At 39.5% G+C, this 13,892-nt stretch overlaps 1 protein-coding gene across 1 annotated transcript in view; it reads left to right on the top strand.

Annotated features, from left to right (window-relative positions):
• Positions 1-13,209, top strand: part of tlcd3a (TLC domain containing 3A) — a 16,937-nt gene extending 3,728 nt beyond the window's left edge. Inside the window, exons 2-5 of the mRNA XM_062960676.1 lie at positions 4,334-4,417; positions 7,648-7,861; positions 8,067-8,162; positions 11,187-13,209. Of these exons, the coding sequence (XP_062816746.1) occupies positions 4,334-4,417; positions 7,648-7,861; positions 8,067-8,162; positions 11,187-11,465 (673 nt within the window). The 3' untranslated portion in view covers positions 11,466-13,209. The remainder of the gene's footprint in view (positions 1-4,333; positions 4,418-7,647; positions 7,862-8,066; positions 8,163-11,186) is intronic.
• Positions 13,210-13,892: the final 683 nt, after the last annotated feature.

Here is a 13,892-nt window from a genome sequence, read left to right as displayed (position 1 = left end):
AAATGAGGCGTGATCCCAGGGCGGATCAGGTGCCGGAGCCGGATTCCTCCCATCCCTTTCCTCCCACGTTTCGACCTGCAAAAATGTGCAAAGAAGAAGGGAGCCGCTCCTTTGGGGCAGCTTTGCTGAGAGAAACTGTATTAAAAGGCTGCCATCCGTCTAGACACTCTCCTCCTCTTGACGCAGCCTGGGATGGCATCAGCCTTTTTCGCTGCAGCATCACACTTTCGGCTCACGTTCCGCTTTTGCTCTACTGTCAAGACCCAGGCTGCAGAGCACCAATAACCATGCGCAGAGACCAGATTCTATCTAATATCTTTATTAAAGGAATATAAAAAGTCAATAAAAACAAGTGAAGAATAAAGTTCAGAAGCAGACCTTTCAGGAAAGGTCAAATATAGTCCAGGAAATTAATGTCCAATATGAGATATTAGAGTCCAAAGTTATAATCCAATAACCGAAACACACACTTTGCCGAGCAAAGTGTGGGGAAATGACAGGGTCCTTTAGTCCAATGGAGCTTGGCAACAAGGCTGGAGAGCAAAATAGATTCTTGGCAAACAAGGCTTGATTCAAGGCAACAAGAAGCAAGAGACGAGAACAGGGTCCGTGGCAAGGTCCGTGGCAAGGTCCGGGGAAACAAGGCAGGGTTGGAACAAGAACAGGAGTAGCGCAGTCCACACACGATCTCACTCCCGAAGCTGACGAATTGACTCCGCAAGGATTCCCTTGCGGTTAAACACCTATATAGGATCTTGTTTTCCCGCCAAGGAACACTTTCCCTGGGGAACAAGAAGTGAAACCCATACTGTGTCCAGATGCATGACTCCTTAAGATTTCCCAAGGGAAACAGGCTTAATCAGCTAATTGTCTGGCAGCAATTCTGGCGCTTCTGCGATTCGCCTCCCTAGCGCCTCTATCTCGATTATAATTATCCCGGCGAGAAAACGGGGGAGATTTCTGCTCAAGGCTTGTTTGGCTGACTTCTTGTGGGCAAACATCTTGCAGGTGCAAGGGCTCCAATTCTGGCTGAAACGGTGGGAAACCCAAGTTGTCCTCTTCATCTGCCACAATAGTACTAGGAACGGGACTACATGGCCCATGAGTCATCACATCTACAAACCAAGCGATTGGAGAGTAGCCAGGTGCAATAGGCAGCTATGAAGTGATTGTAACATGATTGGAATGGCTCCTAGATTATGATTTGGGGTCTTTGTGCTATGTTTTATTTAATGTAGTGATACCGTATATACTCGAGTATAAGCCGACCCGAATATAAGCCGAGGCACCTAATTTTCCCACAAAAAACTGGGAAAACTTATTGACTCCAGTATAAGCCGAGGGTGGGAAACGCAGCAGCTACTGGTAAATTTCAAAAATAAAATTAGATACCAATAAAATTACATTAATTGAGGCATCAGTGGGTTAAATGTTTTGAATATTTACTGTATTTCAAAGAAAAACAGTAAACTAACTCTGTAAGTGGAAAAGCAACAATAACTTTATAATAATAATCATCATCAACAGCTTTATTTGTACCCTGCCCCATCTATCTCCTGCTGGGGACTCAGGCCGGCTTCCAACATAGTAATAGGCAAACATATAATGCCTACATAAACAATGCAGAGCTAAATATAGATCTATCATCATATATACTAATTTCACATGTGTATTTCCCCCTTAAACCTTTGCAAATCCTCTCTCTATGTGCATTTTCCTCCTGCAATATTTGCAAGCCCTATTTATCAATGTTTATATCTATCTAGACATCTCTGTGTGTGTATGTGTGTGTGCGCACGCGCATTTTCCCTCTGCACTTGCAAACAAGTGAGGGTAAAATTCATATATAAAATTAATGTATACATATAGGAACAGATATACAGGTACATGGAAATCTCTAGTTATCTATATTTACATAGGATTTGCAAAGACCTGTAAACATATGAGGGGAAAATTCATATATCAATGTATTTGTAGGGGGAACATCTATATAAATATTTAGAAGCTTTGGGGCATGCGTTTGCCCAAGGAAGAAATGCAAGCAAAGTCCCCTTAAAAACAACTTTGTCCTCTTTTCTCCTGCCTGTTCCCACCTCTTTTCTTTTTCTCTTTTACAAACCCTAAAAGTAGCCAGAAAAGGCTTTTTAAAACTTCTCTCCCGCTCCCAAAAAAGCCCACCTCATTTTTGTTTCCTTGGGAATAAAAAGAAATACACACCTTCTGTTGCTCTCTTTTCCTTCCTTCCCTCCCTTTGGACTCAAATGTTCTTGCAATAATAGTAATAATAATAATAATAATAATAATAATAATAATGATGATGATGATGAATCGTGCTCCGCTGCTGGCTTGACCTTGACCCAAATATAAGCCGGAGGAGGCTTTTTCATCTTATAAATAAGGGCTGAAAAACTCAGCTTATCTTCGAGTATATACAGTACTAGCTGTGCCCGGCCACGCGTTGCTGTGGGGTCGTCCTAATTGGGATTCCTAGGGGAATCCTTTGTTGGGAGGTGTTAGCTGGCCCTGATGGTTTCCTGTCTGGAATTCCCGTTTTCAGAGTGTTGTTCTTTATTTACTGTTCTGATTTTAGAGATTATATTGTTCTGTATTATTATACCACAGTAATCTATATATATAAAAGAGTGAAGGCATCAGGGCAGCGGACAAAACAACAAAACTACAGGCCCCCCAACCTTGAAATTTGACAACACAACCCATCATCCACGCCTCTAGGTTGATACAACAAAAAGAAAAGAAAAATAAATCCTAATTAGAGAAAGAGGAATGATTGCTTTTATCCAATTGCTGCCAGTTAGAAGGCTAAGCTCCTCCAACTTGGTCTCCCTGCAACCCAATAAAAAACAATAAAAAACACTAAAAATTAATACAATACAATACTATAATAACAGAAAATAACTAAAAATAATACAAGAAAATAATAAAATATAATAAATAAAAATATAACTTACAATAAAATTAATAAAAAATTGCAAATAAAAATTACACAACAATTTTTAACCAATACCACCACCACTTTGCCACAGCAACGCGTGGCCGGGCACAGCTAGTTATTATATATTATATTTATAGCCTTATATTATCTGCTTAGAACTGGATTATGTGAGGCCCCTTCTACACAGCTGTATAAAATGCACACTGAAGTGGATTATATGGCAGTGTGGAGTCAAGATAATCCAGTTCAAAGCGGATAATATAAGATTATAAATGGGTTATATAGCTGTGTGGAAGGGCCTTGAGTCACTGCCATATAATCCAGTTCAAATCTGATAATCTGTATTTTATAGGCAGTGTGATAGAGGCCTAAGTGAGGCCTAACTCTGCCTGTCCCCTGGACTGAGTGGGTTGCTAGGAGACCAAGTGGGTGGAGCTTAGCCTTCTAACTGGAAGCAATTGGATAAAAACAATTATTCCTTCTCCCTCTAATTAGGACTTTATTTTTCTTTTCGTTTTGTTGTATGAACGTAGAGGCATGGATGAGGGGTTGTGTTGCCAAGTTTAGTGTTTCTGGGATGTGTAGTTTTGTTGTTTTGTCCTAGGCCGAAATTTCATTACCCTTTTATATATATAGATGTAAGTAATGTGCATAATTCCCATGGATTAAACTACAAAACCACTGGACCAATTCACACCAAATTTGGCCACATGCGGCAGCGTGTCAGCAAAAATGGCTAGACGTGTCAGTACTGACACACGTGTCATAGGCTGACCATCACTGGTCTAGACACTATCCTCCTCATGACGCAGCCTGGGATGGCATCGGCCTTTTTCGCCGCAGCATCACACTCATCATGCTTTTGCACTGTGCAATAGGCAGCTATGAAGTGATTGTAACATGATTGGAATGGCTCCTAGATTATGATTTTGGGTCTTTGTGCTATGTTTTATTTAGTGTATTGATATGTTACGGTTTCAATAATTTTTATATTGCATATTGTATTTTTGTATGTTTAAGTTTATTGTGGCATGGACCATTTGGAAGCCACTCTGATCCCCCTTCGGGGTATATATATATATATACACACGTGCACACATACACTTTCTTTCCGAGCCTTTCATTTTTATTGCCAACATCATTGCTGCCTGTCAACGTTGATTGTATTCCTTTATTGACTCAAAGGTGTTTACTCGGCTTGTCTCCCGGAGCAGGTGACCTTGCCCTTCCATCCGCTCAAGTGCATTTGCCTTTGGGACTCTTCCCATCGGCAGAAAGGGGAGAGTCCTCTTCTCGGCCTTGCATACTAATAATACAGTAATATTGAATGGAAAAAAACCACTGGCTTTGTTGACATTTTTGTTCACTTCTTCTTTCCAGGCTGGTGTCCTCCGTCCAAGCCATTATGGCCACCGTTTCGGGGATCGTGGTGGTTTTGAATTGCAAAGACGTGGTGTACAGCAGGTAAGGGGCTCTTCTTTATTATTAATTAATTAATTAATACCATTATTAATTATCATCATCATTATTATTCATTATCCTAAGTATTATTTTATTCATATTATTTATCATTATTATTTGATTATCTTTCTCATTAGGGGAGGTAAATAGCAACCAGGTGATCGGGATTCGAACCCGATTGCAGAAGGGACTTGGATTGCATTCCTTTAAGTGTAGTTGAATTAACACTACAGTAGAGTCTCACTTATCCAAGCCTCGCTTATCCAAGGTTCTGGATTATCCAAGCCATTTTTGTAGTCAATGTTTTCAATATTTATTTATTTATGATTTGCTACATTTATATGCCACCCTTCTCACCCCGAAGGAGACTCAGAGCGGCTTACAAATTAAATTTACATACAATATTATATTATTAAAATAGTACAATACTGGTAATAAATTACTATATTGTACAGTATCAATATATTGTAATATTATTAGTAATATTACATGTACAATATAATATATAATTAATATTATTATATTGTATTATTAGTATTATATTGTATTACAATATAATATTATGAATATTATATGTATATACAATATGTTATAATTATTATATATTATTGTAAATTATATACCTCACAACCTCTGAGGATGCCTGCCATAGATGTGGGCGAAACGTCAGGAGAGAATACTTCTGGAACATGGCCACACAGCCCGAAAGACATACAACAGCCCTATTGTAAATTATATTGTATATATATATCGTGATATTTTGGTGCTAAATTTGTAAATACGGTAATTACAACATAACATTACTGCGTATTGAACTACTTTTTCTGTCAAATCATAACCTAATTTGATATTTAATAGGCTTTTCCTTAATCCCTCCTTATTATCCAAGATATTCACTTATCCAAGCTTCTGCCGGCCCTTTTAGCTTGGATAAGTGAGACACTACTGTAATAATATTTTAAATAAATAAAATTAATTAATATAATAAGAACTAATAATAATTATAAATAATAATGACACAACTAAGATAAATAATAAAAATCACACAGTACAAATTACAATGATAATAAAAATAAATATTCATATTCATAATAGTATAATAAAAAGATAATGATGATAATAATAAATAATATGATAATAATACATACAAATAAAATAAAATGATAATAGTATAATAATAAAAAGATAATATAATGATAAAAACAATGAATAATAATAGTAAACTGATAATAATAATGATAGTAATTATATTTTATAATGATAAATAATAAATGAGGATGATGATGATGGCAGGACAATTAGAGCTTGCTGCTTGAAAATCGAGGAGGAAATATAAGAAGCGATGCCGAAGGTCACCCATAAAACCTGGCTCCGGAAGCACCTTGATTCCCCATAAAAACATTCCATTACGTGGAAATCCTTTGCCTCAAGTCATGGTTTGAGTGGAATGAAGGAATGCACTTTATCTCTTTCCGCTCCAGACCTTTCTCTGAGTTTTGCAAATGGAAAAAGAGAGAAATGTGCTCTCTTTGTGCAACAGTCGGCCCCAAAGATATTGCATCAGAAGCGCATTGGTTTTCCGTTGAAAGAAGGCAAGAAGTCACTGTGTCACAAGGCAGAATGGAGAAAGAAAGCCATGGATAATACTACTACTACTACTACTACTAATAATAATAATAATAATATAAATATTATTGTGATACTTCCATTCTGTAGCAGGGAGTTCCACATGATTGCCATTTATGATAATAATAATAATTATTATTACTATTATTATTATTCTACAAATCCCGATGGCATCCAGGCACTTGATGATATTATTACTACCACCTCCCAGCAGTAAAGAACTGGTGGGATCACAAACCTGCAAAAGTATTGGAAAATGAGCACGCAAAGATACTGTGGGACTTCCAAATCCAGACTGACAAAGTTCTGGAACACAACACACCAGACATCACAGTTGTGGAAAGGAAAAAGGTTTGGATCATTGATGTCGCCATCTCAGGTGACAGTCACATTGACGAAAAACAACAGGAAAAACTCAGCCGCTATCAGGACCTCAAGATTGAACTGCAAAGACTCTGGCAGAAACCAGTGCAGGTGGTCCCGGTGGTGATGGGCACACTGGGTGCCGTGCCAAAAGATCTCAGCCGGCATTTGGAAACAATAGGCATTGACAAAATTACGATCTGCCAATTGCAAAAGGCCACCCTACTGGGATCTGCAAGCATCATCCGAAAATACAGTAGAGTCTCACTTATCCAACACTCGCTTATCCAACGTTCTGGATTATCCAACGCATTTTTGTAGTCAGTGTTTTCAATACATACATTTCAATATTTTGGTGCTAAATTTGTAAATACAGTAATTACAACTTAACATTACTGCATATTGAACTACTTTTTCTGTCAAATGGGATGTATTACATGATGTTTTGGTGCTTAATTTGTAAAATCATATCATAATTTGATGTTTAATAGGCTTTGTCTTAATCTCTCCTTATTATCCAACATATTCGCTTATCCAACTTTCTGCCGGCCCATTTATGTTGGATAAGTGAGACTCTACTGTACATCACACAGTCCTAGACACTTGGGAAGTGTTCGACTTGTGATTTTGTGATACGAAATCCAGCATATCTATCTTATCTTGTTTGCTGTGTCATACAAAAAAATAGAATAATAACAATAACAATAATAATAATAATAATAATAGACATAGTTTTTCTGATGTCTTGCTCCTGGGCTGCAAGGATCAGGCCTTCTGTCTCCTTCTTCAGGGTCCCATTCGTGAGCCATAGTCAGGTCTTCTCCTTATCAGCTTTTCCTTCAATTTTGTCAAGGAACTTTCTATGCAATGTTTTGTTGTGCCAGCTGTCAGCTCTAGTTTGTAGTGCGGTTTTCTTGTACTGGTTTTTTTGTCAGTTCTAGTTTGTAGAGCGGTTTTCTTGTACTGGTTTTTTGTCTGCTGCGTTTTGAGGAGTTTCTGATTTTTGACTTCAATCAAAGCAGGTTCTTCACTTTGCTTTCCATCTTCTGCCAGGGCATGTTCTTCTTCTTTGACTGCTTGTTTGACTTGTAAGAGTCCTCTGCCCCCTGATCTTCTAGGCAGATCTAGCCGGTCCACATCACTGTGAGGGTGCAGTGAATGATGAATGGTATAGTCATAGTCGCAATAGTTATCATAATATGTCATTATTGTCATGAATAATGATACTCCTTCTCCTTGTGCAGGCACTGGGTGGCGCGTGAGTACGTGGGCGTGCTGGTCTCCTACATGGCCTACGACATCTACGTCATGTACCTCTGCCATTGGCACAAGAGCGAGGAGCGGGGGGAGGCGGCCCCCAAACACTCCTGGGCCAGCCTGGGGGCCTTCCTGCGTAAGGAGCGGCTGATGGTCACCCACCACCTCTTCATCCTGGTGGTCCTCACCCCGGTGGCCGTGGTAAGGAAGAAGACACAATTTATTTATTTATTTGCAGTATTTATATTCCGCCCTTCTTTATATTCTTCCGAAGGGGACTCAGGACGGATCACATTGCACACATATAATGCAAACATTCAATGCCATAACATAGAACAGAGACAGAAGGGATGCATTAAAAATTGCTGCTTGTGATCCCATGCCTTTTCTGCCTCCTTTTCCACAGCACCTCCGAGGCGAACTGGGAGACTTCTTCGTCGGCTGCATTTTCACCGCTGAGCTAAGCACGCCCTTCGTGTCGCTGGGCAAGATCCTGATGCAGGTAAATGCACTCTGCACTTATTCCCTTTGCCCACATTTATATGGAAGCTATGCCACAGGCGATAGATTGAAATAATAATAATCATCATCATCATCAGACCCTGTTCGGATCTGCACACATTATTTGTCGATACATCACATAGTCCTAGACACTTGGGACGTGTCCGCGTGTGATCCAGTACAAAAGCCAGCATAGTGATCTTGCTTGTGTATCCAATAATAATAGAGACAATGTAGATAACAATATAAATAATCCAGATAATAATATAATAATAAAAATATAATTATCTAGATTATCTATATTGTCTATACCAGGGGTCCCCAAACTAAGGCCCGGGGGCCGGATGCGGCCCTCCAAGGTCATTTACCTGGCCCCCGCCCTCAGTTTTATAATATAATATTTTATATCTGTTTTAATAATATAATATATTGTATATACATATAATATTGATAATAATATTATGTTATACAATATAATACTAATAGTAATACCATATAATAATATTAATTATATGTTATATATTACATAGAATATAATAGTATAGAGGTATAGTTCAATATAGTAATATATAATGCTAATATTGTGTTATGCTAATAATATAATATATTGTATGTACATACAGCTGCTCTGAGTCCCCTTCGGGGTGAGAAGGGTGGGATATAAATGTAGTAAATAAATGCAGTAAATAAATAATTAATTTTAGACTTAGGCTTGGCCAAAGTCTGAAATGACTTGAAGGCAACAACAATCCTAATTAACTTGACTATCTCATTGGCTAGAAGCAGACCCACACTTTCCATTGAAATCCTGATAGGTTTATGTTGGTTAAAATTGTTTTCATTTTTAAATATTGTATTGTTCTTTCGTTGTTGTTGTTGTTGCACTACAAATAAGATATGTGCAGTGTGCACAGGAATTTGTTTGTATTTTTTTTTCCAAATGATAATTCGGCCCCTCAACAGTCTGAAAGATTGTGGACCGGCCCTCGGCTTCAAAAGTTTGGGGACCCCTGGTCTATACTATTATCAATATAATAATATCAAGATTATATTATTATCCCCATGGGGACTCAAGGCAGCTAACATTTATCCACACTAAACAGTTTAAAAAGAGCAAGACAAAAGTCACGAAGTGGAAATATCAAAATAATAATGTTGTTGTTATTATTATTATTATTATCATTTTTATTATTATTATTAGATTCTCAGACATGAATATGTTGCACCCAGTTTTGAGGAGAGGCAGGCATAATAATAACAATAATACATTATTATTATTATTATTATTATTATTATTATTATTATTATTATTATTATTATTGTTGTTGTATGACACAACAAACAAGATAGATATGCTGGATTTCGTTTATTATTATTATTTATAATAATAATAATAATTATTATTATTATTGTATGACACAGCAAACAAGATAGATATGCTGGATTTCGTTTCACAAAATCACAAGTCAAACACTTCCCGAGTGTCTAGGACTGTGTGATGTATTTTCGGATGATAGTAATTATTATTATTATTAGATTCTCAGACATGAATATGTTACACCCAGTCTTGAGGAGAGATAGGCATAATAATAATAATAACAGTAATAATAACACAACATACCAGACATCACAGTTGTGGAAAAGAAAAAGGTTTGGATCATTGATGTTGCCATCCCAGGTGACAGTCGCATTGACGAAAAACAACAGGAAAAACTCAGCCGCTATCAGGACCTCAAGATTGAACTTCAAAGACTCTGGCAGAAACCAGTGCAGGTGGTCCCGGTGGTGATGGGCACATTGGGTGCCGTGCCAAAAGATCTCAGCCGGCATTTGGAAACAATAGACATTGACAAAATTACGATTGCCAGCTGCAAAAGGCCACCCTGCTGGGATCTGCGCACATCATCCGAAAATACATCACACAGTCCTAGACACTTGGGAAGTGTTCGACTTGTGATTTTGTGATATGAAATCCAGCATATCGATCTTGTTTGCTGTGTCATAATAAAATAATAACAACAACAATAATAATAATACATCACACAGTCCTAGACACTTGGGAAGTGTTCGACTTGTGATTTTGTGATATGAAATCCAGCATAACTATCTTGTTTGCTGTGTCATAATAAAATAATAACAACAACAATAATAATAATACATCACACAGTCCTAGACACTTGGGAAGTGTTCGACTTGTGATTTTGTGATATGAAATCCAGCATATCGATCTTGTTTGCTGTGTCATAATAAAATAATAATAATAATTAGATTCTCAGACATAAATATGTTACACCCAGTCTTGAGGAGAGGCAGGCATAATAATAATATTAATGACAGTATTCTGGAACTCGGTTATGGCATGGTAGCATTCCATAAACGATCCGATTTTCATGTGGCCGTTGCATAAGACACCTTATTCTATTTATTTATTTATTTATTTATTTATTTATTTGCAGCATTTATATTCCGCCCTTCTCACCCCAAAGGGGACTCAGGGCGGATTACAATGAACACATATATGGCAAACATTCAATGCCAACAGACATACAACATTCAGTTTAGACAGACACAGAGGCATTTAACATCTTTTCCAGCTTCACGAGTCTGGCCACAGGGGGAGCTGTTGCTTCACCGTCCACTGGTGGCTGTTCTTCCTCATTCTTTTCCTCGTGTTTTGCTGGCAGTTTTATGGTGTTGTAAATTAGTTAAATTAGCCTCCCGCAGAAAACGTACCTAAATTTTCCCTACTTGACAGATGCAACTGTCTTTCGGGGCTGCATAGGTCAAGAGCAAGCCGGGGCTTTTTTTTTTTTTAATGGTCGGAGGCTTAACCCGACCCGGGCTTCGAACTCATGACCTCTCGGTCAGTAGTGATTTATAGCAGCTGGTTACTAGCCAGCTGCGCCACAGCCCGGCCCCATTATTATTATTCTAGCAATAATAAGAGCTCCAACCAGTGCCTGACTTGGGTTTCCTCTAACTAACTAACTAAGGCTGTGTGTCCTCCTCTCCCTCTCGTCCGCAGTTGCAGATGCAGGACTCGCTGCTGCACAAGGCCAACGGGCTGCTCATCCTGCTGACCTTCTTCCTCTGCCGCATCGCCCTGTTCCCCTTCATGTACTGGTCCTACGCCCGGCAAGTGGGTCTCCCGGTGTACAAGGTGCCCTTCCGCATCCCCTTCCACTGCAACGTGGCCAACGCCCTCCTCATCGCCCCGCAGCTCTACTGGTTCTTCCTCATCTGCCGCAAAGCCGCCGGGCTCTATCGACACCGGACGCCGCAAGAAGCTGCGAAATTGAGATAACTCCGGGAGACGTCCCTCCCCGATTCGGACTTTCCGATCCGCGACGGAGGCGTTTTAGTTTCCCTCCTTCCAGATGGTCCGTTTCGCCTCTTCCCCGAACGCCCATTGTCCACGGATGCCACGGATTCAACACGACATTGCACGGCATCCGGGTCGCTTTGGGAACTCCGGGGACGAAGCGCCTCCCTCGCCTTTCTTTCCGATTTGCGATGGAGGCGTTTTCGGTTTACCTCCATCGCCGTTGATCCAGGTTGTCCGTTTTGCCTTTTCTTCATCCCTAGACGCCGTTCGTCGGGATGCACAACCACGTCGCACAACATCCAATTCCCTTTGGGGACGGTTCCGCTTTGCCTCGTACTGTTTACCTTCACCACCGTCAATCCAGATCGTCCGTTTTGCCTTTTTTCCAAACAACCATCATCCATCGGGAGCTCGTCTGGTCTTGTCAACTGATCCTCTGTCTCTTTTCCTCATTCTTTTAAGGCTGAAGATGTTAAATTCCCGATACTACAAACAGGGACATTACAGCCAATTCTGGACCAGATTCCAAGCGAAATCCCACGATTTGGGGCATTATGGGGAAAGGTGGACGATGGTGCTTTGGGAACACACGGTTGACCCTGCTTTATTACTACTACTATTATTATTATTTGGCCGGACTTTTTCTTAGAGGGAAAATGAGGCTCAAACGAACTGGGTTTGGATTGTATTTTTTGGGTCTCAAATGGCCTTTGTTTGCAGTATCACCTCCTGGTTTGTGCTGGGAGTCTGTCTGGGATGATGGGAATTGTAGTCAGTCATGCTAAAGCAGGTACCTGGCTTTGTTTGGATCCGAATCCTATCCCAAATCGTAGTGACCGAAAACACGCATCAGTTCTTCATTTCCGTTGTTCTTTCATCTAAGACCGCCTTAAAATATTAGGCCTGATCCACTGTCTCTGTACTGCAGTTCCCATCATCCACCATCAACTGGGAGTTACATTTGCCTCCCCAAAAAAGATCCCAAAGAAGTGCCCACATTGCCTTTCCAAATGATGATCTGAATACTGTGGCGACTCCCGACAACAACAGATTTGCACACACGCAAATTAATTTTATATTTCATCCAGCAGAGATATATATATAAAATAGGGCCAACCGATAGGATGCAGACACTAAGGGCTTTCTCACAATGGGAATTGCTAGTCCTGTTACGTTTGGGACTACAAATCCCATCAATTTTGTCAAGCCAAGGATTATGGGAGTTGTAGTTCCCAAGCAGCCTTCCTTTGTTTTTTATGATTGCACTGATCTCAATGTTTTTCCCTGCCCTATTTATTTCCCTCGTCCTGTGGTTTTGCCATAGGGCCCCCATGTGCCTCTTCTTGGACTGCAAGTCCCATAATCCACCGCCGTTGCCTTTACGATGCCTTAAAAGTGCCTACAAAGACGTGCCAAAACTCTGCCGAGGTGCCATTGCGTGAAGTCTCCCAGCGATCAATGAGAGGCCAATATCTGTATTGTTCCACCAAGGATCGATGGGGCCAACCCTAAAGGCTGGGAGACGGGGACCAAAAAGCGCAAAACAAATTACATTGCCACTTTCAGTGTTTACGCTGTGATACAACCCTGAATAAAATGGGTGACGACGATAAACTAAGACTAATGTAAATAGAAACACACCACTGGATTTACTGTCTTTTCCTTATGGGGCTGGAAGGGCCCTCAAAGGACAGCAGTTCAATAAAATATTTCTCTTGGGAAACACTTTTGTCCATTTTGTTTACTAGAAGCTAATCCTTTCTATATACTGCCCTCTTGTGGCTGCACTTGAGAGCTGCATACATACATATCTATAAGTTGATAGGTTATCCTTTCTATATACTGCCCTCTTGTGGTCACATCTCAACACTGCATACATACATATCTATAAGTCAATACATTGGCCTTTCTATATACTGCCCTCTTGTGGCCCCATTCATACATATGTATAAGCCAATAGGTTATCCTTTCTATATGCTGCCCTCTTGTGGTCACATCTCAACACTGCATACATACATAAGTCAATACATTATCCTTTCTATATACTGCCCTCTTGTGGCCCCAATCATACATATGTATAAACCAATAGATTATCCTTTCTATATACTGCCCTCTTGTGGTCACATCTCAACACTGCATACATACATATCTATAAGTCAATACATTATCCTTTCCATATACTGCCCTCTTGTGGTGGCATCTTAGTGTTGCATGCATACATCTTCTCTATAAGCCAACAGGTTGGGATTTAAATACAAAATTAATTGAGGTTTCATAGACCCAGCATGAAAGTAAATTTATATACAATATTTGTAATAATATCTATATATATAAAAGAGTGATGGCATCACGGCAACCCACAAAACAACAAAACTACAGGCCCTCCAACCTCGAAATTTGACAACA

Source organism: Anolis carolinensis, unplaced genomic scaffold (genome assembly GCF_035594765.1).
Source record: "Anolis carolinensis isolate JA03-04 unplaced genomic scaffold, rAnoCar3.1.pri scaffold_7, whole genome shotgun sequence".
Taxonomy (NCBI): Eukaryota; Metazoa; Chordata; class Lepidosauria; order Squamata; family Dactyloidae; genus Anolis; species Anolis carolinensis.
The sequence above is the reverse complement of the archived record's forward strand: the minus strand, read 5'-3'. Positions and strand labels throughout refer to the sequence as shown.